Source organism: Crocuta crocuta, unplaced genomic scaffold, assembly GCF_008692635.1.
Source record: "Crocuta crocuta isolate KB4526 unplaced genomic scaffold, BGI_CrCroc_1.0 scaffold231, whole genome shotgun sequence".
Taxonomy (NCBI): domain Eukaryota; kingdom Metazoa; phylum Chordata; class Mammalia; order Carnivora; family Hyaenidae; genus Crocuta; species Crocuta crocuta.
Window position 1 is genome coordinate 3625252 of NW_027528357.1, and position 27965 is coordinate 3653216.

The 27965-nt window shown below is 36.0% G+C and overlaps 1 protein-coding gene across 1 annotated transcript in view; it reads left to right on the forward strand.

Moving 5' to 3' along the window:
* Window positions 1-27965, forward strand: part of RPRD1A (regulation of nuclear pre-mRNA domain containing 1A) — a 72928-nt gene that overhangs the window by 20909 nt on the left and 24054 nt on the right. Inside the window, exons 2-6 of the mRNA XM_077753798.1 lie at window positions 7286-7415; window positions 10527-10633; window positions 10713-10810; window positions 13736-13862; window positions 13971-14146. Of these exons, the coding sequence (XP_077609924.1) occupies window positions 7286-7415; window positions 10527-10633; window positions 10713-10810; window positions 13736-13862; window positions 13971-14146 (638 nt within the window). The remainder of the gene's footprint in view (window positions 1-7285; window positions 7416-10526; window positions 10634-10712; window positions 10811-13735; window positions 13863-13970; window positions 14147-27965) is intronic.

Genomic DNA, 27965 nt, shown 5'->3' on the forward strand with positions numbered 1-27965 from the left:
AATTACTACATAATATGGTAATTCTATTTTTTTATTTTTTGAGGAACCTCCATGGTAATTCTACTTTTTATTTTTTGAGGAACCTCCATATTGCTTTCCACAGTGGCTGTGGGAATTCCACAGTATTATTTTTAAAATGTTATTCTTAAAGGAGCAAAAAAAATTTTAGTCCCAATCCTACTATAGTAGCATAAGGTGAACAAACCATATGGTGTGTATTCTAACAGAACTCTTACAGTTGACAGTGTCTTTTATAGTGATCCGATGGTTCAGGATGAAGTTTGATCTTTTTAAGATTTTAAAAATTCATTTGTTGCATATATCAAAATAAAAAAATTTAAAGTTATTTCAGGAACTTGAATTGATTTTAACCTATTAGACTGGGAAAGATGTCCATTTGCTTGGGTCTAGATGGAGGTGTGTTTGTTCGTTTGTTTTTACCAAACATTGAAATAGGAGAGACCGTGGTTAAATGCATGTACAGGACAAAGTCATATTGGTGGAACACCAAATCAACACCACCCAAAAGGCCTTTTCAGCATGTAGTTCAAATTAACTGTTTAATATATAAATCATGTATTTTCCTTTAATTACTTAATTCTTTGTTGGTAACTCTCGACCCACACGCCTCCCCAAATTATTTCTTGGTTTTCCTTCAAAGTAGGTCCATCTATTGTGTTCGTGTTTGTGTGAATATATATAACTTAACACTATGTCTGAGACGTCTGTTGAAATATCTTTCCATATCGGTATATAAATCTGTCTCGTTTTTGAACAGTTGTAGAAGTATTGGATTATATGGATATACCATGATTTATTTTGTCATTTCTTGTTGTTGTCATGAGTATCCTTAATGATTTCTGTGTGCATTTATGAGAATGTATCCATAGGGTAAATTCCTAGACATGAAATTTGCAGGGTCAGGGGGTTTGTGTGTCTACATTTTTCATCGATATTGCCAAATTATTTTTCTGAGAGGTTGCACTGATTTATTAACCACCAATGTCTGAAGGTGTCTAAAGGCAATAATCTTACTCATACTTTTGGAGACTTTAGTATCAGACTTTCATCTTGATCATTCTAATAGGTGAAAAATGAAGATTGGTTTTAATTGCTTAGTATTTGTGTTTCTTTGACCTTTCCATTCATACTACCCCATTTTTCTATAGGTGGTTGATTTGTGAGAACCCTACAATGAAGGGGGAGATAAAAAAAAATTTGAATTCAATACATTTAAAATAAGCAAGATTAGCCGAATCTGTAAGAAAGTTTGTCTTTCATAGTCTGAATTTGAAGTTGAGGTTTTTGAGAGCACTGTGATTTAATTAACATTTGTTTCCCCTTCTGTTGTGCTGGGCGAGGTAAAGACCAGGAACCAACTTAGTAGAGCAGATAAAGGCACAGGTCTAGGACAAAAGTTATTTACTAATAACTGAACAAGTTTTGTTTTTTGTTTTTTAATTTTTAAATCCTTTTATTTGTTTTTGAGAGAGAGAGAGAGACACAGCATGAGCAGGGGAGGGTCAGAGAGAGAGGGAGACACAGAATCTGAAGACAGGCTCCAGACTCTCAGCTAGCTGTCAGCACAGAGCCCGACGCGGGGCTCAAACCCACGAACCGTGAGATCATGACCTGAGCCGAAGTCGGACGCTTAACTGACTGAGCCACGCAGGTGCCCCGAGAACAAAGTTTGAAACAACTGCTGGGCTTGATTCCTTAGGATGACCGTGACAGTTGTTGCTTTCGATGGAACTTAGTTTTGTTGGGAAGCATTAGATTAAATAAAAATATCATTGGAGGGGCGCTTGGATGGCTCAGTCACTTAAGCATCCGACTTCAGCTCAGGTCATGATCTCATGTCAGGCTCTGCACTGACGGCCAGCTCAGAGCCTGGAGCCTGTTTCAGGTTCTGTGTCTCCCTCTCTCTGACCCTCCCCTGCTCGCTCGCTCGCGCTCTCTCTCTCTCTCTCTCAGAAGTAAATAAAACATTTTAAAAAATTAAAAAATATGTTTCATTGGAGTAAGTGCTCCATAGGAAACTATGGGGTACTCCAAGAGCATATCAGCATTGCCTAACCAGTATGTACTAGGTGGTCTAGGAAAACCAAAGAACCTATTAGCTGAGGTCTAAAGAATGGGCAGGAGTTGGGGAAGTTAGAGGAGGAGTTCTTTTGGGCATGACGAGTAGTATAGAGGGCAGAGACAAACATTTTTGGGCCTTTGGTTCATATTAAGGACTTAAAATATTATCTGGAGAACAGTAGAAAATCTTTGAAGGATTTTAAAGCAAGGAATGGGCTGCCAAAAGTGTGTGAGGCATTGTGGTAGTGGTGCAGGAATACACTGGCCTTATTTATCCACCTCGTTTTTCACCCACCTCAGCTATTAAGCAGCCAGCTGCATCTGACTGAACTTGTGGTCCTGTTTGGGACAGGTAGAATCCATTCAGGAATCCCTGTGGATTATACAGTTTCTGTGGCAAAGACAATTAGTTTCTGCCATATAACCACCTATTTATCTATATGAACATGCCTTCTAGTCTGTAGTGATAATTAGTTTACCAGGGAAATAAATGAGGCTGTCCAACAGTGGGTAGTAAGTCTTTAATAGAATTTTATTTCAAAATAATGGCTTTTCTTCTGATTTCTTTCTGTAAGACCTATAGTGATGCTCATTGTTGTGTGTGTGTGTGTGTGTGTGTGTGTGTGTGTGTGTATATGTATTCNATGAACATGTCTTCTAGTCTGTAGTGATAATTAGTTTACCAGGGAAATAAATGAGGCTGTCCAACAGTGGGTAGTAAGTCTTTAATAGAATTTTATTTCAAAATAATGGCTTTTCTTCTGATTTCTTTCTGTAAGACCTATAGTGATGCTCATTGTTGTGTGTGTGTGTGTGTGTGTGTGTGTGTGTGTGTGTATATGTATTCAGTTATTTTGTTTAGAAAGAAAACACAAGAGCAGGGGAGGGTCAGAGGGAGAGAGAATCTTAAGCAGGCTCCATGCTCAGTGTAATGCCCAGTGTGACCCCACAACCGTGGGAATATGGCTTGAGGCAAAGTCAAGTCTGATGTTCCACCCACTGGGCCACCCAGGCGTCCCTGTTTATTCAGGGTGTTTTTTTTTTGCTGCTTCTCCCATTTAGAAGTCTGTCTCTGTGAAGAGTATTCTTGTGTTAATAGGTAACACAGTAAAATTTTAGCTTTTTGTTGTAATTATTGACATTGTCATCTATGATTTTAAATTTCAATCCCCGTAAAAACATGGGTGATTAAATAGATTATTCTATTCTGCATTATATCAAAATGAACAGGTATATGGCTTGTACAGTATAAGAAAATAAGTGATCTTATTGGTTTCTGATTATGAATTAAGTAAAACTAAATTCTGAACTGATCATGAATTAGTGAAAGTAAGTGGAATTTATGTAGTCCTTTGACTAGTTAAATTTGTTTCATATTGTTTATCTAATCGCCCATACTCTTCTTTTTGAAGCTTTATAGTTGATCTTTCTTTTATTTGAATTATTTGAATTATTATGTAAGTCTTTCTTACTTGTGTGATGAACTGAACTTGTATTGCCCTTTAGCAGATACGCTTAACATTTTAGGTAATATTATGTCCTCATATATTGGCCATATTTTATTATTATAATGTATTTGTTTTGATGTACCTGTTTACATACAAGGTCCAAGGAAAAGGGGCTATACTTAATAACCACAATAGCTTAAAATTTATAGTTCAGACAGGTGAGATACAAGAAAATGATTCCTCACAATATAAATATTGATCGGTCCTTAATTGCTTATACTTTATTGGTGCAAATATAGCAATACAGGCACATAGAGATACACTGGGATATAATATTGTATTTAAGATTGTTTCCAGTGTTGGTGTGATACATTATCAGAGAGAAGGAAGAGAACTTACATTTTTAGTGATGTGACCTATCATGTTCCAGTTTATACAGAACTTAGAAGCTCTTGATTGAATAGGAAAGGTTATTTTTGATCCATGCCCAGCATGGGACACTATTTAAATTGAATGGAAGATTTGGAAAATAGGTGTTTTTATAAGGAACCCTGTGACAGTAAAAATAAAGGCAGTAACTAGGTCAGACTTGGTTGTAAGCCTTATTGCCAACAGTTTTTCTTTAAGGAATTATGAAATGGTTTGTTTGCTCTTCCTGTTAAATTTGTATACTTTAATAACAATTTATGACTCTGTTATTTTCAAGTTATCAAAATTCACTTGAAAATCATTTTTGTTATTTTCCTCTGGAATTGCTTATTTTGATTAGTTCCTTTATTATTTGCTCTTTCATTTAAATGAAAGTAAATATTTTACTGAGAACTTGGAGAAGAGTATACGTTATAGCACTTTCTAGGTATGTCTCATATTTTAGACTGGGTTCCACAAGGGGGAAAAAATAAAAGTAGTGTCCTGATATTTGTACCCCATACCAAATCCATGGTCCTCGTATAGTTTGTTTTTGGAATACACTGGGAACTACAGTTTGGAATGTTGTGAATGTTTGCTTTAATGTATATTGTAGAAACTTTTCTGAATTAACTTTAAGAGGTGGTAGCCCATGGATTTAAAAAAAAAATACTGTAAATTGCATAGTAAATAAACTACACATAACAGAATTTACCATTGTAACCATTTCTGAGTGTTTGGTTTATTGGTATTAAGAATATTTACACTGTTATGAAACCATCATCACCATCCATTTCCAAAACTGGAACTTTCATCTTACAAAGGGGAAACTCTATACCCATTAAACAATAACCCTCTATGCCTTTCTTCCCCCAGCCCCTGGCAATCACCATTGTACTCTCTGTTTCTGAATTTAACTATTCTAGGTCCTTCATAGAGCTGGGCCATATAGTATTTGTCTTTTTGTGACTGGCTTGTTTCACTTAGCATAATATCCTCTAGGTTCATTCATGTTGTAGCCTGTGTCAGGATGTCCTTTGTTTTTTTAGGGCTGAGTAGTGAGTATTCCATTTGTATGGATGTACCACATTTTGTTCATTTATCTGTCAGTGGATACTTGGGTTGCTTCTACCCTTTGCTATTGTGAATAATGCTGCTAACATTTTAAAATATTTTGATAGAGTTGCTACTTGATCTTTTCCAAAGGTAACATTCTCTTCCGTTTATAACTTAGTCATGAGAGACATAGTCCCAGTTATTAAGAGGGAGTGCTTAGGTTTGGACTTTGGGTTCAATTCCTGGCTGATCCCTTCTTGGATATTTCACTGTGGGCAGTTAACTCTTTTGATGCCTATTTGTTAAACTGCCAAATGCAGGTAATAATGGTACCTCACATTCCTTGGATTAAATTAGGTATTAAATGTAAAGTATATGTTAAGTGCCTAGAGTAGTATGTAACACATTGTAAAAGTTTGATGATGTTACTGTTATTTAGGAAAAGGAGCCCATTGGTTCAGGTACCCATTCAGAGTACTGCATATGGTCTCTCAATTAGGTAATAACAAATTTGAGTTTCTAAACTCATTTTGATGCTGAGAAGGCAGATACTTGGATTCAGTAATATTAACCTGTCCTTAGGGTGAGATTTTCTTTGGACAGGATTAGGTAAAAAAGAGAGAGGGTTGATTATTGGGAAAGTTGACGTTATTGTCATCTTCATGGGGAAAGGTTCTAGTATCTTAACCAGTTATACTGTATGGTTTATCTAACCAGACAAGCCAAAAAAAAAAATCAGAAGTTGGTCTTTGTTATTGTCATCTCTTCCATATCCCTGTTCTCGTCCAAGACTTTCAAAAGCATAAAAAGTGGTAGGGCCACATCTTTAGATAGGCAAACAGGATTCTCCGGATAGCATAGATTTGTAAAGTCTGCTCATCTCTGACTCAGTATTTTAGTTTCTCGTAAGAAGGTTGTGTCACTAGTTTCCCCTCAAGAAAGATGTGAACTCAGAAGTGGTTTTTAGTACATTGAATGCTTAAACTGAATACTCAGATCTAGAGGACCATATATAGCCTGCCTGTTTTGTCTTAAATCCAGAAAGTGGTCCACATTAATGGTGCACTGGATTATCAGTCCTGACCAGAAGTTTCCTCCATCGTTGAGTGTGGATGCCACAAAGTACAGTTACTGAATATGACAGTACAACTTTGAATAATTTAGATTTAATTCTAATAAAATTATATTATGAAAATAGCCAGTACAAAAGATTATGTTCAACTAACTAAATTTTACCCATATGTAAAACTCTTATTTGAGTCATATTCAATAATATCCCCTTAACCTTGTAACCAGGTTCTTTTTAGAAGTATGACTGCTCTTACAGAATATAGTGAGTAGGGACGTATTTTTGTCAAGATGAATTCAGTAATTTAAGGCCATGTAATCCAAAGCAGGAGAAAATCTAAACTGTCCATTTAGTCTCCCTAACATTTACTCCATTAGCTTGAGAAATATTTATAAACAAAAAATCCATAGTTAATTGAAGTGATGTTTCTTTTTAGCCTTTTACTTTTTATACTCTTGTTTCACAATAACTTAATGATCAACTTAAAGTCAGCATGGGTATTAAAACAGTCAAATTCAAGATTTAGGATACCATTTTAATGGTACCAGTCATCATCTTATTTTATTTTATATTTTAAAAAATGTTTATTCTTGAGTGAGAGGGAGACAGAGCATGAGTGGGGGAGGGTCAGAGTGAGGGAGACAGAATCTGAAGCAGACCCCAGGCTCCGAGCTTGTCACCAAGAGCCCAACGTTGGGCTCGAATCCACGTATAATGAGATAATGCCTGAGCTGAAGTCAGATGCTTAAAGGACTGAGCCACCCAGGTGCCCCATCTTACTTTAAATAAGCTTTATTTCAGGTAGTGTTTAATAGTTTTAGCAAAATTTAGTACAGATAGAGTTACAGAGATGCATTTTTACAGAGATGAGGATTTAGTGTATAAAACTATTAATTTGGGAATCGTGATAAGACTAGACATCAAGGGTCAGTATTTTGGGCAGTTTGGTAAAAGTGCAAGGAAACAGATTAATTATTGACTATCTCTGCCTCTTGAGTCCTTTTTTCCTCACATGATTTGTCTCCAGAAATTACAGAAACCTAGTGAGTTAAAGAATTGTGACTTGGTAAGTCTGGTAGTAGAATAAGAAGCTAGAGTTGAACATGATACCTAAAGGTTGGTAGGCATGTTGTAGTTCTCAAACTGCTTCGTTCAGATATTGAGAATGTTTAAGTTAAATGAGGATATTTTAAGTAGATTTTTAAATTGTCTTATTTTTCAGCCAAACCAAACAGGAAGCTTACTTTTCTCTACCTAGCCAATGATGTCATTCAGAACAGCAAAAGGAAGGGGCCGGAGTTTACAAAAGATTTTGCACCAGTTATAGTGGAGGCTTTCAAACATGTTTCAAGGTATGGTGATTGTTTCGGGTACTAGGTAATGTTTTAAATGAATAGTATGTCCTTTTGTTAAAATTTGCTGTAAGCCATTCAAACAAAAAAAGGATGTATTTCTTTGAAATTTTTATTTGAAAAGACCGCTATAAATGGCATTTGTAAATGTGTTAAATACTTTCTATAAAGGAAAATGTTTGAACTGTCACAGATTGGTGGGCTTTTGGAGTATTTGAATTAACAACATTCCTTTAAATGACCAAAAAAAGCAACTGCCTTTTAGAATGGACTTCATTAAGAATGATTGAGTATTGAATTGAAAATTTGTGTGCTTATAAAGCTATCCATTTTCCAACTAATATTTCTGGATAAACGTTGTACCCTTTACTTTCATATTGCATATAATTTGAGGGTTTTTTAGTGTTTGGGTATATATCATGATACTTTAAAGTGCTTTGGAAGTGTAGAATATTTATTTAGAATAATTATAAGCCTGAAGGTAAATGTTGGTGCTTTGGCTTATGCCCTTTTATAAAAATGCTTATTTCTAAACTTATGCAAATATTTGGTAGATTTCTGGCTAAACATTATTGGGGTAGATTGTTAAATCCATCTAAATTATAGAATTCAGTAGTAAGTGAAGATCTGTGTTGAATGATTTAAGGATGAAAATATGCTCACCACATGCCCAGAAACTTTAGTCATAGTGGATGCATTAAAAAAAATTACAGTGTATGAAATACTGCCATATGTTACTTTCTTAAACGAATATTATTTATCCTTCAATTTAGGTACTGTCTTTTACCGTCTTTTCAGATGTTGATGTTTTTTATGACTTCAGTCCAAGGCTCTCTTCCTATGGTCATGTTCTTCACTTGACCTCTGGGTGATTTCATACACCGCATGTATTTAGTTATTACACACCCTAATAACTCTCGGTCTTACACTCCAGTCCAGATGTGTTTTGTTTTATTTATTTTTTGAGTTTATTTAGTTTTGAGAGAGAGAGAAAGAGACAGAGAGCTATCAGGGTGGGGACAGAAGGAGACACAGAATCTGAAGCAGGATCCAGGCTCTGAGCTGTCAGCACAGAGCTCGATGTGGGGCTCAAACTCATGAACTGTGAGATCTAGACCAGAGCCAAAATTGGACACTTAACTGACTGAGCCACCCAGGAGCCACTGGATGTGTTTTGTTTTAGACCTGTATGTCTAAATTGCCTAATGAATTTCTAGTTATATGCCTCCAGACATCTCAAGTGCACTGTCTCATATTGAATTCATGTCATTGCTCCCTGTCAGACTTGCTTCTCCTCCAGGCTTCACTCTCCCAGTGGATGGCAACTCCATTTATTTGGATGCCCACATGAGAAACTAGGTGTCATCTTTAACTTTCTTTGATAGAATGATTTCTAGTGTATCACATTCTCCTTTCTCTTTCATTCTCCTTATCCATGTAGTTTATATAGTTCCCACAGTTCTTTAGATTGTTTCCATTCTTATTTCTATAACGTCATTTCTGTATAATTGCAAGAACCTCTAGTATTGTGTACTCCATTTAGGAAACTAGCCGTAGTTGCAGAGCTGATCATAACACTCCCTTGCCTTTGAGTTCTCGAAATAACTTGATCCCAGAGATCAAGTCTGAAGTCCTTAGCAGGACTTAAGGTGATGCTTCATGGCCCTGTCTATATCTTCAGACACCTGTCTCACATTACTTCCACCCATACACTTTATAGTCCACAGTTTAAGCTAACTGAACGTCTTTTAGTTCTTTCTACCTTAAGGCTTTATATATGTTGCCTCTCCCAAGGAATTCAATAAAATATTTTTTGACTGCCTACTCTGTGCTAGGCCCTGAGGATACGGTAGTGAACAACATAAAGTTGTGTCCTAATGGAGCTTACATTTCAGTGGATGATAAAAGTAATAACTATGGATGGATGAGTATATATTATGCCAGCAGATAAGTATTGTGAAGAAGCAAATTAAGGATTGAATTAGAGAGTATGACGGTGCTCATGAGAACTGTATCTCATGAGATAAAAAATGACTATTTTGGAGGGGTGGCATTTGAAAGAGAGGATGAAATGAGCCACCTGAGCATCTAGAAGGCAAGGATTCTAGGTAGAGGGAATACTTGGCAGAGATAATGATACAGATGTGTGCTGGGCATGTTTGAGCATCAGCAAGGAGATCTGTATGGCAGAAGATGTTTGGGGAATGTGGACTGAGAAGTAGTCAGAAAGCAGAACATGTCTGCCTTGTGGTCCCAGATAAGGATTTTGGTTTTATTCTTGGTATGATTGATATCTCTTAACGGATTGAAGAGCATTATCATTTGATTTACAATCGTAGAGCATAGAGTGAAGAGTAAGAGCCAAGGAGACCAATGAGAAGACTTTAAAAATCCAGGAAAGAGGTAATAGCAGCTCAGTCTACAGTGGTAGTGTTGAAGGCAGTAGGAAGTGGTTGGGAGTAGTCTGTTTGCCACTTCCCCTGTTGTTCCAGTCAACAGATCTCAAATATCACTTGCTCACATACCTTTTCTAATCTCTCGAACTGGGCCAGATCTCTGCATTATGCTTCTCTTTAATACTTTGTTCTTTTTTGTGGCACTGCCATAAAAGCTCCATTTGTATCTCCAGTGTCAAAGATAGTGCCTTGATCAATAAATATTTGTTAAATAAATTTAAAAATCACCCATTTGAAATCTTCTTAGCCTCATATTCAGTCCCCATTAGGTTAGGAGCATCTGCTCTGTAAATACCTGATAGCCAGTATAAGAACTTTTTTTGTAATTTTTTGTTTAATAAGATGTCCAGGCATGCCTAACTGGCTTAGTTGGCAAAACATGTGACTGTTGATCTCAGGGTTGTAAGTTTGAGCCCTATGTTGGGTGTAGAGATTAGTTAAAAATGAAATCTTAAAAACATGTCTGTAAGCTTTTAAAGGAACCTGGGAATATGCCTGTCTTGATTACTTCACCCCAGAACTTCTGGTCACATAGTCGTGCTCAGTAAAAATTTGGACAGCTTTTTCTTAGGGAATGAAAGTCTGACTGTATTTTAAATCACCATTACCTTTTCAGTAGCGCTATTAATTGTTAATATTTTTATTTTTTCTTTAGTGAGACTGATGAAAGTTGTAAGAAGCACCTTGGAAGGGTATTATCTATTTGGGAAGAAAGGTCTGTTTATGAGAATGATGTATTAGAACAACTTAAGCAAGCCCTGTGTAAGTGTGTAATCTTTTATCATGATCTCTCCATTAAAATGTTTTCTTTCCTTAAAACTTGGATGTTCTTTTAATTCAGATGGCGATAAGAAGCCTAGGAAGCGAACTTATGAACAGATAAAGGTGGATGAAAATGAAAACTGTTCCTCTCTGGGATCTCCGAGTGAACCACCACAGGTAGAAGTTTTTCTCTTTTAAGAGAGTTGTGTTGCTGTTACTTCATGTGGCCACTGAGCTTTATTAATTTTGATGTTTTACTAATATAAATGGATTTTTATTATAATTGTGAGGCAAGAAAGAAACTGAATATCTCTTATTTTCTGATTAACAAATTGTTTATGTTTAATGTAGTATATGTTTTATATTAGGTAGTTATATTTTACATCAAAAGAGGATATCTGATTGCTAAGTATGAATAGGTCTGGTGAGATATCCGCCACTTAAATAGTTTCCTTTTAAAAAAATAAAACATTGTATGATAAGACCATTTTGTATGATTTAAGTACACTGAAAATGCCATTCTTAAACACTGCCCTTTGAGTATTTTTGCTTTCAAACATGTAAAAATAAGTGTTATAATAACAAGCATGTATTCATACAGTTCTGTGTAACTATATAGAACCACAGTTCCATGGTAAAATAAGATAGATTAGAGTTATTATCATAATACCCCATGTCCTCCCAGGTTGGTACAGTATAGCATTCCTTAGCCATCAAATGATTCCAGAAAAACATTTTTAACTTTTAATTATGTGGGCATTGAGTGTTAAAGCTTCCTCCTTCTATGTTTCAAACATATAGGAGGGACAGATAAAATTTTAAAGGAGAAAATGAAGACATAGCCATACTCATAAAACAAGGTAAATATCTTCGTGGGCTAGAAATGGTACAGAAGCACAATTCAATATGTGGGCCAGAGTCTGGTTCTTGCTGAGCTTTGGTCAGGAAACAGACATGGCTTTCCAGAAATAAGTATTCTGTAGGGTAGTAAGAACTCACAGTGCTCCCTGGGAGTTGGAGGACTGGACCTGAATTCACTGCATGAAACAAGAGGCTGGTTGAAATTCTTTCCCCAATGAAAGGAACTTGAAAGAAAGATAAAACCAATCACTGCCTAGAACTTTGGGTGTATATTCATATTAGTACTGGGGAGGCAGAAAGAATCTGACCAAGGTGCTCAGCTAGGAACTGAACGAAACTACCTTTTCACTCATTGACACGAGGTGCTGCAGCCCATATGATCACCAGGGACAAGAGCTTGAATAAAAAAGTAGTAAGAACATAATGTTTTAAACAACCAAATGTTAAGGTTTATGTTTCTTGCTATTTGGTAATAATTCAAGACAAAGCACTTTGTGCTAAAAGGGCTTTTTATGATTCCATGAATATTATTTTATCTGAGTTTTAGATACAGGGTCTGATCCTCTTATTCTCCCTGATGACAGAGTAACCCCAGTTGTACTTCTTAGGACTATCTAGTATTTAAATAAACCGCTGTTGCTTTTCATTTTATGATGACTATGTTCAGATTAGTTGTACTGCTTAATTCTCAGTGGTTCAGCTTTGTAGTTACCATTTTATTTATGTCATTCTTTATAAGAATGGCTAAAATTTCTCTTTGTAGGATCCACTTGAACTCATTTCATTCTCTTCTATTAGAAAGTTGTAGGCTAGTGTTGTTTTCAGACAACTTTCCTTTTTTATCTGATCCTTGACCCAGCACTAGAAACTTAGAATAAATTCATGTGGGGATGTGAACATGAGATGAAAGCATGCATCAGGACCATAAAGCCAGATGACTTTTCAGAACTTCAGAAAGTTTTAGAACTTCTAGAACTGATTAAGAAATGACAATATAAACATTAATTGGGGCACCATGAGAAAAAAGCTTCATGATACTCATCATTGCTCTTAAGCTTACTTTTATTTGTAGGGGGGATGTATCTTAAAACAAAATTATTTTGTAAAATATTAGAATTTTAAAAACATAGTAATAAATTAAAATCTTATGTGGATAATATATTTCTTATTAGGTTCCATTCATTGTTATCATGTTGGATCACTTACCATGTATGTGCTAGATACCAGTGATAACAGTTTTTTGGTCAGCAACTATATGTCAGTGTCATCTTAATGTATTCACAAAATTGGTTATGTCCTGTATTTTTCAAATATGTGTGTAATTTTCTACTGTTCCAGGAACTAGTCTTAGAGATTTGAAAAAAATAAAAATAAAAAAAATAAAAAAGTAAAATAAGAAGGTGGGTGGGGATGGAGACCAGTAAAAATAAAATTTTTCGTTTTTCTTTGGAATAAATTTATAAACATTATGAATTGTGAAATTACCAGCAAATACTTGCCCTTTCCTCCTAATAGTATCTGATATGTAATCAAGTAATACATTTTAATGATAAAATATTTTAATGATAACATAATTTTTACCTTGGTTAAGTGTTATAGAAGTATTAGATAGTCATCAGATATATGGAATTTTGTGATCTCTTAATGATCTTATTAACACACTGTAGAATAGTTGAAGATAACCATATTTGAACATATTCCAAAACTACATTGCTCTTGTGCTTCAATTACATCATTTAGAAATAGAATCTGTGAGACTCTTCTCTGTTGTAGTAGAACATGATTTGTATCTCCCTTCCCCCAGTATCCAATTTACTATTAAAAATTCTCGTGTATAATGATAATATAATGAATATGTCATATGTAAAACTTATATTGTTTAGGTTGAAGTTAGAGCATGCTTTCCCTTCTTCCACTGCATGTATTTGGCATATAAATCAACTCTGTCACTTTCAGAGCCCAATAATGATTTTTACACTGTCTCTGGCACTTGAGTATGACTTCCTCAAAGCTGAAGGCCATGTCTTATTTTAGTTTCCAATTTATATATTCCCAGTACCTAACAAAGTATAGTTTCTTTTCCTTAATAAATAAAAGAAATGGACTATCTTTAAAAGCAGTTTATATTTGAAACTTAGAACAAGTATATAGCCCATAAAGATAAAGGAATATGAAATAAAATTTAGGTCTTTTGTATTTAAGTTTCATTTATTTTGGTTCTAAAGCTGTGTAACTTTTTAGACTCTAGATCTTGTTAGAGCATTACAAGATCTAGAGAATGCAGCTTCAGGTGATGCAGCAGTTCATCAGAGGATAGCGTCTTTGCCTGTTGAAGTCCAAGAAGTATCCCTACTAGATAAAATAACAGGTAAGAAAAGAAAATGTGATCTAGAACTTTTTGGAAGTCAGGGTGAGGGAATGGCATATGGCATTGTTTTTGTTGTGTAGTAATTCTATTATTCTGTACTTTTCTTAGATAAAGAATCTGGAGAAAGGCTTTCTAAAATGGTAGAGGATGCTTGTATGTTGCTGGCAGATTACAATGGCAGATTGGCGGCTGAAATAGATGATAGGAAGCAGCTAACTCGAATGTTAGCAGATTTTCTTCGTTGTCAAAAGGAAGCCCTTGCAGAGAAAGAGCATAAATTGGAAGTGCGTAACCTTTTCCTTCTTTAGTCCTTATTTGTTTAATTTAGTTTTGGGTAGGAATTTCAAAATATTTCTGTTTCCATACATTTTGCATTTTTTAAAGACAGTGGCCCACGTAAGCTACTCCTTGCAGGAATGAGCTTCTTTCTACTTGAACCAAATCAACCTGAGTAAACTTAGAAATGTGGAATTACGGAAACTGGATGCTTTTTAAAATTATTCATGTGAAATCCCAGTAATAGTAATCCATCATAAGAATTTAAACTCTTATCTTCAGGAACAAAACTAATGGGAAAGTAGCAGTTAGTATAAAGCCTGATGTCATCTACAGTAAATTATGGTTGGATTTATTGAATTCCTGTTCTGAGTACATGCAGGCTTAGGTATACAATTAAGAAATAAAAACAGTTTTTTGGCATAGAATTTGTTGGGGGTATGCTAGTCCCCCTCTCCCAGTCCCTGAACAGTTCATCAGTTTTGTTCAAGAAGTCAGTCTTCAAGTTACTATTTTGTTCCATCCCTGATTCTGATGCTTAAAATATTCCCACCTCACTACTGGCTCATATACACCCTTAAGTAGAAAGTCATTGCTCCTTTAAATTAATTGGTGGTTGATAACTATTGATGAATCTGGAGGTGCAGCTTGAAGAAAGAAACATTCTCATATTTTCTTTGAGCAGAGTAGCTGTTGTCGGGTAGATGGGCCAGATTTGTTTTTGTTTTGTTTTTTGTTTTTAAGAATCTTTGACTAGTTCTTGTTTAAATTGTTTATTGCTGTAGCAATTTCTTATTCTAATACAATGTAATAGAATTTCTAACTTGTTTGGATCCCTTTATTTAAACAGTTCTCTGTAAATTTGTAGGTCTGTTAGGATACTGCCTCAGTTAAGTTGCTTTTAATAGTGTTTAGTTCTTGTTTTAGCAGTCTTTATGCCAAAGAGGATTGATTGTCCCTTCTGCTTGTGAGACCTGCTGTTTGATCAAGAGCTCTCCCACTCCAAATTCTCAGCTCTTAGTTAGCATTAGCCCTTTTCAATTTGGAGCAAAGTTGTTGGCACCATGCTCTATCTTTAGAAAAGTTTCCCAACTGTATATGGTAAGGAAAAGGTAAAAAATTTTGAAAAGATATATATGATATTTAACTTGCCAGTTTTGATCTTGTGATGCAATTTCAGTCATAAACATATTTTTACTTGTTTTATTGTTAGCAGAATTAAGGGTAAGTAATGTTATGCAATTCTTGTCTTTAGTCTTTTGGTATGGTTTCTTTAACTTCTATTGAGCTTCTGTTGCAGGTATTGGACATGGGCGTATCTTCTAACGATGTCATCATCATTAGCATATTCTTCCTGCTAAAAATAAATATCAAACACCAAAGCCTGTATTGTCTCATGTTTTTGAAGATTGAAGATTGAAACTTGGTTTTTCTACTGTATGCTACTTTTTCACTTAAGTTGGTTATTTATTACTGGTTACAAAAATAGAATTTATGTTTGAAATGTAAGTGTAGGAATAGATCATATGTCACCCTCCAGTTCCCTCTTTTCCCAATTCTTTTCAGCTAGATTGCATAGTTAGTTATAGGTTTCAATGAGGATGATGATAGTAATAATAACATTTATTGTGTGTCAGGTACTATTGTAAACATGTCACATCTGTCAGTTCATTTAATCCTACATAGCAGGAAGAATTATCCCCATTTTACAGGTTAAGAAACTGAGGCACAGGGAAATTACATAACTTGCCCAAGGTCACAGAGAGGTAGTAAATTGTTAAGAACCTGGGGACTCTGCCTCCAAAAGACACATTTGCTTCCAGGTTTTACTTAAAGAAGTGTAAGATCACAGCAAAAGCTAAAACCCTATCGAATTCTTTCTGCTTCCTCCCTTCTCAGATGTAATTACTGTCTTAAAGTGTTCCAGGAACATTTTTGTTTTCCAGCATGGATATTATCGTACTAAAAAGAGACGACCTAAATTATGCTAAACATTTTTCTATAAGTAAAAAAAATTTAGATTTCTAATAAATCAGGAAGTCATTCCACCGAACTCTTTGTAAATTATCATCTATAACTAAGTAATTCCCTTCTTAAAAGATTATGGAAGTGATTTTAGATATTTAGACATTTTTTGTATCAAGTAGGTGGCATCACTTTGAAGTTGAGACAGAGAGGTCAAGATTTATACTTGCCATGTAAACTGTGATATCATCAAATAGTTTTCATTTATCTGCATCTTAGAACATCAACTGTCATTGACCAGGTATTGATGAGTTACGGGTTTTGGGGTTTTTTTTTTATTTAAATAGAACAAAAAATTTAAAGTATCAGTTCAAGGATTGTCAATTTCGTATTTTTTAAGGGGGTTGCTATATAAAAGCATTTGTAATGAAAACATGAAGTGTTTTTTAAAATTTTGGAAATTTATGAATCATTTTTGAAACTTGTGACTGACTATAGCTGGTTATTAAGCAGATAACTGTCTAAATGGACTATTAATCTAACTTGTATTTATAAAATCCATGCCTTAGATTGCCGTAGAACTCATATTTCACCATTTAGAAGTTGAAATTATTGCATAAACTTTTGTTCACCTAGCTTATTTTGGAAGGCATTCATGGATAGGGAACTTAAAGTGACATTTTTATTTTGATACTGTTGAAGAGAGAAAAATACAGAGATCAGAAATTCTTTCACATTCAGTAAGGTAATGTCTTTGATGCTCAATTTTGGATACTTTAGTAATACAGTCCATGTAAGACAACATGCTTTTATCAAATCCCTATCTGTGTTATTGTACACTGACAGTATGCTAGGATTCTATAGAAAATTAATTGTCTAGCTTATGGAGTAGTTTCACTAGAAAATTGGAAATCACAATTTGATGGCTCTTATAGTCCTGAGGTCTAGAAGTCAGGATGGGAAAACTGTCATAAAGGACTGTGTTTATCTTTTGCAGTCTTATATCAGTATATTCATAGTTAGGTCATTTTTTTAAATGAGGCATAATATTGTATGAATGTTGTTTGGTTTATTTAAGTCTGTTCCTCTTCTCATGGCATCATATTGCAGCCACTGAGTTGCTTTTATTAGTTTTGTGCATTATACGTAGTGCTGCAGAGAACATCCTGGTGATACAGGCTTGTATAGTTGTGCATGTATATCTGTGGGATTGATTCTCAGAAGCAGAGTAAACTATCTGGGTCCAAGGGAATGTATGTTTAAGTGTGGACAGTATACTCAAGCCTACCAAAGGGTTCTCACTTTTTATTTTTATTTTTTAAATTTTTATTTTTTGTGCTACATCTGTGTTTGTGTGTGTGTGTGTGTGTGAGAGAGAGAGAGTATAGTTGATGCACTGTGTGTGTGTTAGTTTCAGGTGTAAAGATTTTGCCTTTTTTATTTTAATGTTTGTTTATTTTTGAGAGAGAGAGAAAGACAGTGTGAGTTGGGGAAGGGCAGACAGAGGGGGAGACAGTTCGAAGCCAACTTCAGGCTCTGAGCTGTCACCACAGAGCTGGATGTGGGGCATGAACTTGTGAACCGGGAGATCATGACCTGAGCTGAAGTCGGATGCTTAACCACCTGAGTCATCCAGGTGCTCCAGGTTCTGCCTTTTTAAACTCTGTATGAGTACGTCTTTCCTGTGTAACCTTGCCCTTACTGAATATCAGTAATCTTTTAAATTTTTGCATATCTGATACTTTAAACATTATATTTTTGTTCACTCAGATTGGTCATCTTTTAAAAATATTTATTGTCCTGGTGCCTGGGTGGCTTAGTTGGATGAGCGCCTGACTCCTGATTTCAGGATCATGAGTTCAAGTCCCACAGTGGGCATTAAGGTGTGTTGGACATGAAGTCTACTTAAAAAAAATTACTAGCTCTTTTCTTTCTTTTTTTTTTTAATATTTTATTTATTTTTGAGAGAGAGAGAGAGACAGCATGAGCAGGGGAGCGTCATAGAGAGAGGGAGACACAGAATCCAAAGCAGACTCCAGGCCCTGAGCTAGCTGTCAGCACAGAGCCCGATGTGGGGCTCGAACCCATGAACTGTGAGATCATGACCTGAGCTGAAGTCGGACGCTCAACCGACTGAGCCACCCAGGTGCCCCTAGCTCTTTTATTTCTATTTCAATTCCCTATATCCTTTGACTACTTTTCTCATTCGTTCTAAGTTTATATGTTAACATTTGTCTTTATAGATTTTGGGCTTTCTGGATATAGTTAAGGTGGTCTTCTCAATTTATTACTTACTATAAAAATACTGTGCTATTTTTGTTTTTTTCCCTAATATTTTTATCCATTAGGATTTTTTATTTATGATGTGACCTTGGGACCTAATTGGAAGTGATAGTAAATGTCCCTTGTCATGTATTGATGATTAATCAATGACTGTCTTTATTATGTTATGAAGAGCCATTTCTGTTATACTTAATTCCTGTATATGTGTGTGTACACATGGGAATGTAGTCCCTTTTTTATTCTACTGGCCCATTTGTCTTACCCACCTTTAATTATGCAGATTTTTGTTTGTATTATTTTTCATATTATTTGTGTCTGCAATTTGAATAATGATTATTGTATGTATAAATTTTTACTTCCCACCTTATACATATTTAATAGCTTTCATACTTGATATTTCTCATGACATTTTGCTAACTAGATTATTTCTTTATTTGGACTTTTCCGTGTGTCTGAATGTACTGTTTACTTTTGTTGTCTATCCCCTCTATCTGCTAGATGGTATTTTCCTGGATTTTCAAATGTATTTAATTTCATAAAACTTTATTTTCTCAGGCACCTAGGTGACTCAGTTGGTTAAGTGTCTGACTCTTGATTTTGGCTCAGGTCATGATCTCAAGGTTTGTAGGATGAGCCCCTGATGCTTAACTGACTGAACCACCCAGGTGCCCCTAATTTTTTTTTTTTTTTAACTTTTTAATGTGTTATTTATTTCTGAGAGAGAGAGGGAGACACAGCATGAGCAGGGGAGGGTCAGAGAGAGAGGGAGATACAGAATCCGAAGCAGGCTCCAGGCTCTGAGCTAGCTGTCAGCACAGAGCCCGATGCGGGGCTCGAACCCACGAATCGTGAGATCATGACCTGAGCCGAAGTCAGACGCTTTACTGACTGAGCCACCCAGGTCCCCCCCTAATTTTCATTTTTAAAATGCATAAGATAAATTTTGTTTTACCTGAGATCTTTATTATTTGTTTGTTTGTTTATTTTGAGAAAGAGAGTGAGCAGGTGGAGGGGCCGAGAGAGGGAGAATCCCAAGCAGTCTCCGCATTGTCGGCACAGACCCCAGTGTAGGGCTCAAATTTCATGAACTGTGAGATCATAACCTAAGCCAAAATTAAGAGTCGGACACTTAAGCAACTGAGCCATGAGCCACCCAGGTGCCCTTTCCTTAGACATTTAATGATTAGAAATTTCTAATATCACCTCTCTCACTATAAAATAGTACTGAAAATTTTTAAATAATTTTGCTGGAGGTGTTATCTGCATGAGCTTTTTGATGGTTATCAAATTTCAAATATTATTAAGGGTATAGTGGTAAGAATATGGAGAAATGAGGAATCTTTCATTTGTAGCTCAGTTATTTCCTACATTTTATTCTTTTTCCATTGAACTACTGACTTAGTTAAAATTTAGGAGTAATTTGATAAGATGGAGCTATATGGCTTTTTCAAAGAAGCAGACATTACTAATTCCTTAATGGTTTCTTATATTATTTTTTGAGATCTACTAAGTGTAAGCTTTTTATGGTTAATTTATCTGTTTTTCAAGAATCATAAATGTAACCATTTTTTTGTTGATGATGTAAGTAATCTATTTTCATCATAGGAAAAAAGCTATGTGAGCAAAAGGCTTAGCTCTGTGTTTTAGCTCCATGTAGTTTGCATACTGTTCTTTTCATGTAATCTGTATATGATTTATGCCACTGTTTGCTTTTTTAATGAATGGGTGTATTATAATTTAACCGCTACATGTTGACTATTTAAGTGTTTCAGTTGCGTTGATACTGTTATAAACAGTATTGCAGTGAACATCTCTTAGTATATTCTACTCCTGCATATTGTCTTCTGTGATAAAGTCCTAAAGATGAAATTGCTGATTCATGCTAAAGACTTGGCACACGGTATCAGTCTTTTAGTAAGGTTGTATTAGATCATTGTCTATGATGATCCCCAAATATTATCTATGGGTCTTCTCTTCTGGACCACTCATTTTCTCTAGAAAAAAATATATCAAATTTACTGGGTAGATAACATAGGGCATCTGTTTTCAGAACAATGCCTTACTTGTATCTGTGATTTGCATCGTTAAGTGCAGATTTTGGCTTGGTTTCTCCCTCCCGTCTTTTGGCTCTATGGGGCAAGAGTTTTAACAGACATGATGTAAAGATTTTCAGTTAACCTTTACTGTCAACCTTAAAACTCACCATTACATTTCAAGGAGCTTGGTTCCACAAAGTCCTGAGCCTCTCTAAAAGTTCCTCAGGATGAATTATATCACTGTTGGTCATTATTCCTTGTTCTAGTTTTTTCTATCTTCCAAAAGTTTCTTGACAGCTGTATACTATGGTTCCCTTTTCTCTGTTCCTGTGGATTTCTGCCTTTATAAATTGTTTTATTATTTTAGTGGCTTTCTGGGAGGGAGTAGAGATAAATACAAGTTCAGTTTATTACAAAAATGGAAGACCTTTGTGTTGTTAAATAGAACTATGATATGCGTGTTTTGTAACTTTTGCCTAACTTCCTTTCTCTGAGTGTTACAGTACATTGCCTAGACTGTTAACTGATCTTGTTCCTTCACTTAATGTCCTACTCTACTGCAGCTGGCTTACCTTTTAAGAAGAAATCAGATATTCTCATACCCCTGTTTAAAATTCCAGTACTTCCCATTATACTTTTAGATGTTATTTTAAACTCCATACATGGATTGTGCGATCACTAGTCTTGAGTTTCCATTTAACCTCATCTTGGACCATCTCAGCAACATCCATTTTACTCTTAAATTAGGTGAAGAATTTTCTCACATCAGGGTTTCTGCCTTGCTAATTGCTAACAGAGTAACTGGAATACTCTACCAGTTCTTACTTAACTGGTTCCCTTTTTCATTTAGATTTATGTTCCTCTGATGCCTTCCGGAGTGAGTCCTTCACTGTTCCTTTCATTTGATTCCACCTACCCTTTCTCCTGTCTTTTTCCCCATCCACTTTATTACACTGTCTTTTCTTTTGGCTTTATTTTTTATTTTTCCTTCGTGGTACATATCACTGTTTGAAAATGTAAAACTTTGTATATGTGCTTTAGTTATCATCTATACCTGCCATTAGAATGTGAGCTCTGTGAGAGGAGGAACTTTGTTTTTCATTTTTATTGCCATATCCTAAGTGCTTGGAGTAGTACCTTTCTCCTGGTAGGCACTGAGGTGTTTTTGTTGAATGAGTAGTAAATGATTCAAATGAGGAATGATTGGATACATTACACAAATGTAATTTGCAAGAAGTATGTAAATCTTTATATTTTAAATTGGTTATTTTGTAATTAAATCAGAAAAGAATGATGCTTTAATAAAAATGATTAAAGAGGGGCGCCTGGGTGGCTTAGTCAGTTAAGCGTCCGACTTTCGCTTAGGTCATGATCTCGCGGTTCGTGGGTTCGAGCCCTGCGTCGGGCTCTGTGCTGACCACTAGCTCAGAGCCTGGAGCCTGTTTCAGAGTCTGTGACTCCCTCTCTCTCTGACCCTCCCCTGCTCACGCTGTCTCTCTCTCTCTCCTAGAAATAAATTAAAAAAATTTAAAAAATGATTAAAGATATTTGAGGTTTTTGAAGAAAATTCTATCTAGCATAGTAGATTACCCAGTTTTTAAGTCACATTAGTATAGTCCAATGCTTTTTAAAAAGTGGGCAGTTGGGGGCACCTGAGTGGCTCAGTCCGTCTAGCGTCCAACTTCATTCAGCTCCGGTCATGATCTCACCATTAGTGGGTTCAATCCCCATGTCGGGCTCTGTGCTGACAGCTAGCTCAAAACCTGGAGCCTGCTTCAGATTCTGTATCTCCCTCTCTCTCTGATCCTTCCTTGCTCACGCGGTCTCTGTCTCTCAGAAATAAATAAAACATTTAAAAAAATTTTTTTAAATAAAAATAAAAAGTGGACAGTGTGTTCAGGGACCGTACCTTCTAGAACCGCAGCTGAGCATTTGGAACAAAGGAATGAATGGCCATTTTGAAATTGTAAAATTATTTAACCAACTTGCCCTTTTTTCCCTTCATTTGACTAACATGTTAACAGTATGTTAGAAAGCATAAGAAATGACCAATTCTCAGCAGCAAATAAGCACTGAATTTATGAGTTACAGTGCCACCTGTGGAAGAACTGGAACCACAAATGAAATCAGAGTCCTTAAGCCAGTGTTCTTTGTTTTTACATGAAAAAGAAAGGCTTCAAGCTGTAATTGCCTTCTGCTTGTTCAGTCATTAAAGGAATAGAACTGATAATAATAATACCCTTTGAGAGGCATTGCGATTAAAGAATTTATGCCTAGAAAGCAATTAGCACCCGGCCTGAAAGCAAAGTAAATGCTACTTAACTGATAAATTCTACTGTTACTGAAGCTGCTGAGAATTATTAGGAGAGAGGTGAAAAGTAGGCTGGAACCAAATTATGGACAGCATTGAAGGTCAGGTTGAGCTGATGGTTGTAACAGTAAAGGATGGAGAGGAGTGGTGGCATTGGCAGGGTTTGAAAGCCTGATGGAAGTTGCTGAGTGGATTACAATGGGGAGAAATTTGCAATATGGAAACCAGATAGAGCATAATTAAAAAGTTTTATATTGTGGATAATGCAGTCCTGAACCATACTTGGTGATGGCACTGAGAAAATAAAGGGATGGGCAGTCATGGGAACAATTGAATCATAATTTGTTAATTGGGTCTGAGGGTAGAGAGGTAGACGGAATCAGTGATAAATTAAATTTTGAATACCATGGGGCAGTTGACTCTGGCATTGACTAAAAATACTAAAAGTAAGGGACTAGTTTTGGTGGAGAGGAGGATTTGTTTTATGTAGGTTAAATTTTTTAACTTTTTCACTTATTTTTATTGTGCAGTGAAGTACATTATTTTTATTTTTTGCTTTTTGTTTTTAATGTTTTATTTATTTCTGAGAGAGAGAAAGACAGCATGATCAGGGGAGGGTCAGAGAGAGAGGGAGATACAGAATCTGAAGCAGGCTCCAGGCTCTGAGCTAGCTGTCAGCCCAGAGCCCGACATGGGGCTCGAGCCCACTAACCGTGAGATGATGACCAGAGCCAGAGTCAGACGTTTCACTGTCTGAGCCACCCAGGCTCCTCTCCCCAGCTTTATTGAGGTAACTTGACATATGAGTGAATTAAGGGTTTGTGGGTTTTTTTTCTTTTTTAAAAAATTGAAATATAGTTGACAGTTTTTCTAATTGTAAAAGTAGTACGTGTTCCTCATAGTTTAGAAACCATAAGCACACACAGATACCACCTAAAATCTTAATACCTCCTAAAGAACCATTGAAAAGATTTGGGAGATGGAATCAAAATATATGTATGCTACTTTACACATTGTCTTTTTTACACATTTACAGTAAACATTTCCTCATGATTATATTCTCACTTTAGTATCTAAAATGAAGTATTTCTTTAACCAGCTATTTATTGTTTAGCATTTGTTTTTTCCAGTTTCTTGTTATTGAAAACCATTGTTTTAAATAACCTTTTAGGTAAATCCTTGCTTATTTGTGACAATTTTTTTCTTTTTTTTAACGTTTATTTATTTTTGACAAACAGAAAGAGAGCATGACTGGGGGAGGGGCAGAGAGAAAGGGAGACAGAATCCAAAGCAGGCTCCTGGCTCTGAGCTGTCAGCACAGAGCCGAACGCAGGACTCAAACCCATGAACCATGAGTTGATGGCCTGAGCTGAAGTTGGATCCTTAACCTACTGAGCCACCCAGGTGCCACGATAATTTTTTCATCAATTCCTTGATGTAGGGGGAAAAAGTGAAAGTAGTGAGGTAAAGTGGTTTTCATGCTCAGTCTATTAGAATTTAAGAAAACAAAATGGTTACAAAGGGAGGTGGAAGTGGAGATACCTCAACTGTGTATTATTGATATAAATTCATAATGACACAACCTGTGTGAAGACAGTTGGTAATAAGTATCAGAAACCCGTATTTTAATGAGCACTGGGTGTTACATGGAAACCAACTTGACAAACTATTAAAAAAAATAAATGGCACATTATAGAACTAGGAAAAAAAACCAGTATTTTATATAATGATTTTTTTTCTGCTCTTTTCCCTTTATCAGATCATTTAAATTGCATAATGCTCTAAAAGTATCTACTTAGGGCAAATTCTGGGAGCCATTAAAGTGATGGTATATTTTTTGTTTTTGTGTTTTAACAGATTGTGGTTTGGGCGCCGAGGTGGCTCAGTTGTTTAAGTGTCTGATTCTTCAGCTCTGGTCATGATCTCGTGGTTCCTGAATTTGAGCTTAGCTCTAACAGTGTCTCCCCCTGTCTCTGCTCCTCTCTATCTCAAAATAAATTTAAAAACTTAAATTGTAAAATACACATAAAACTGACCATCTTAACTATTTGAGAAAAATTTTAAGTTTTATTTTTTGAGAGAGAGTGTGTAGAGGGAGGGAGAGAAAGATCTTCAGCAAGCTACCATGCCCTGGGGGAAGCCTGATGGTGGAGCTTGATGTCATGACTGTGAGGTCTTGACCTGAGCCAAAATCAAGAGTCAAGGATGTTTAACCCACCGAACCATCCAGGTGCTGTGACCGTCTTACCCATTTTCAAGTGTATGCTTCAGTAGTGTATAGAACATTCTCGGTGCTGTGCAACCCATCTCCAGAACTCTTTCATCTTGCAAACTAAAACTCCATACCCATTAAGCAACTCCTCATTCCCTCCTGTGCCCAGTCCTGACAACCACCATTCTTTCTGACTGAATTTCACTAGGTACCTAATATAAGTAGAATCACACACTGTCTTTTTGTGATTGGCTTACGTCACTGAGCATAATGCACTCAAGGTTTATTAGTGTGGTAATTTGTGCCAAAATGTTCTTCCTTTTTAAGGCTGAATAATACTCCATGGTTGTATATACCACGTTTTGTTTTCCCATGTGTCTGTTGGATACTTGGGTTAATTCCACTTTATTGCTGTTTTGAATAATGCTGCTGTGAACATGGGTTTCTAGCACATAATCTATTTTGAGTCCTTGTTTTCAAGTCTTTTGGGTTTATACCCAGAAATGGGATTGCTGGATTATATGGCAGTTAATCCTATTTTCAGATATTTTGAGAAACTGATGTACCATAACATACCATCCATAACAGCTATACCATTTTATGTTCCTACCAAAAATGCACCAGGCTCTAATTTCCTCACATCCTTGACCACACTTTTTACTTTTGTTTTTGTCAATGTAGCTATCCTAATTGGTTGGCTATTTGTTTTTCATCTTTGAGAAATGTCTGTTCCAAGTCCTTTGTCTATTTTTTATTTTATTTTATTTTTCCTTTGTTCTCTAACTGGACTGTTTCATTGTTGTTATAAATAGAGGAGATATATATATATAGTGTAAGGTTGACGATACTTGTTATTAGAGTTTGGAGATTATTTAATCCACCAGTGCTAGAAATTATTCTAGAACATTTTCCAAAACATACTCTCTACTTGAATGTTTCTGATGTAAAGGAAACACACTATTTTGAGAGCAGTCTTTTCCATTTTCGGGAAGACTGCTAGAACATACATACTTTTTATTTTAACATTTTCACTAATGTATTTGCTCAAATATATATATGTGTTTGTGTGTACGTACACACACATTTATGCATTGGGGAAAATGGAAAATACAAAAATCCAGAATGGAAGATAAAAACCAAAATCTGCTATTGATACTGAAAATGCATAATTAAATGCCCCTTATTCTCTTCTCTTTTTATAGATCCAGTTTTGTTAATAGGATCTTAGATCTTTTTATTGGTGTGTAAGGAATCCTATTTTTTAGTGTTACTGCCATTATTCATGTATTATTTGTCTTTAAAAATTTACATGAAGTTATTTCAGTCAACTATGTCAAAATAAAGGACAGGGTATAGCAGTTGTGAAGAGTAACATAGAGTCCTTGCATGTCTGAGAATGGCTTTTCCTTTCTGCTCACCCATCGGTGACTGCTTGGCTGAATGTAGAATTCTTGGATCATGTCTTTGCTTTTTTTCTTTTGGCCTAGTTAATGAATTTTTCTTTCCTCTTTCACATTTAACACTTTACCTACACATATATAGGATATTGATCTGTTGTTAATTTTGACTGCTGTTTGAGGAGTGCCTGGGTGGCTCAGTTGGTTGGGCATCCTGCTTTGGCTCAGGTCATGATCTCAAAGTTCATGAGTTCAAGCCCCACATCAGGCTTTTGCTTCAGATTCTCTTGTCTCCATCTCTCTGCCCCCCCATAAATAAACATTAAAAAATTTAATTTTGCTTGATGTTCCGTTTAATTGCAAAGATTTAAGTTGCCTTTTATTTTTGCTTCTGAATTTTTTATGGTTTTTCCTTTTTTTTAAATTGAAAAAAATTTTTTTTAATGTTTATTTTTGAGAGAAGGGGAGTGGGGGATAGGCAGAGAGAGAGAGAGAGGGAGATACAGGATCCGAAGCAGGCTCCAGGCTCGGAGCTGTCAGCACAGAGCTCAATGTGGGGCTTGAACCCATGAACTCTGAGAACCCATGAACCTGAGCCGAAGTTGGATGCCCAAATGAATGAGCCACCCAGGTGCCCCTCTCCTTAACTTATGTGTATATTGACTATTCTGAATTTTGACTTCATGTTTATCTTTTCTTATTTTTCCTCCTGTCTATAATCTTCCCTTAATATTTTTCTTGAGTGTTTAAAACAATGATTTTTTTTTTTTTTTTTTTTTTTTTTTTTTTTTTTTTTGTGGTGTGGTGTCACTTCANTTTTTTAGTGTTTATTTTTGAGAGAGAGACACACACACACAGAGTACAAGTAGGGGAGGGTCAGAGAGTGGGATATACAGAATCTGAAGCGGGCTCCAGGCTCTGAGCCATCAGCAGAGAGCCTGACACAGGCTCAAACTCACAAACAGTGAGATCAGACCTGAGCCAAAGTCAGATGCTTAACCAACTGAGCCATTCAGGTGCCCCATGCCTTGTGTTTTTTTAAAAAGTTCATTTTTGAGAGAGGGAGCAAGTGCATGTGTGCAAGCTTGGGAGGGACAGAGAGAGAGAGAGAGAGGATCTGAAGCTTACTCTGCACAGACAGCTCAGAGCCTCATGCTGGGCTCAAGCTCACAAATAGTGAGGTTATAACCTGAGCCAAAGTCAGATACTTAACTGACTGAGCCACTCAGAAGCTCCAAACTTTTATTTTGATGGGGGCGGGGGGCGGGGGCGGGTAGGCAGAGGAAGAGAGAGAGAGACTCCTAAGCAGGCTCCACGCTCAGTGCAGAGCCTGATGTGGGGCTTGATCCCATGACCCCAGGATCACAAGCTGAGCCAAAATAAGAATTGTGAACTCAACTGACTGAGCCACGCAGGTGCCCCTTTCCTTGATTTTTTTGTTGTATTCTTACAGCCTGCTTGTCTGATGTTGAGAGTGGACATTGTTTTCTCATTTTTATGGGACTCTTGAAACAAAGGGATTTGTTACAGCTTTTATTTGGACAGCTTACAGATTCTCCAGTTCTGGGACAAGTCAAAAGGAAATCAGTCAGAGGAGATGGTAGTTCCAGTTTTGAGTTTGAC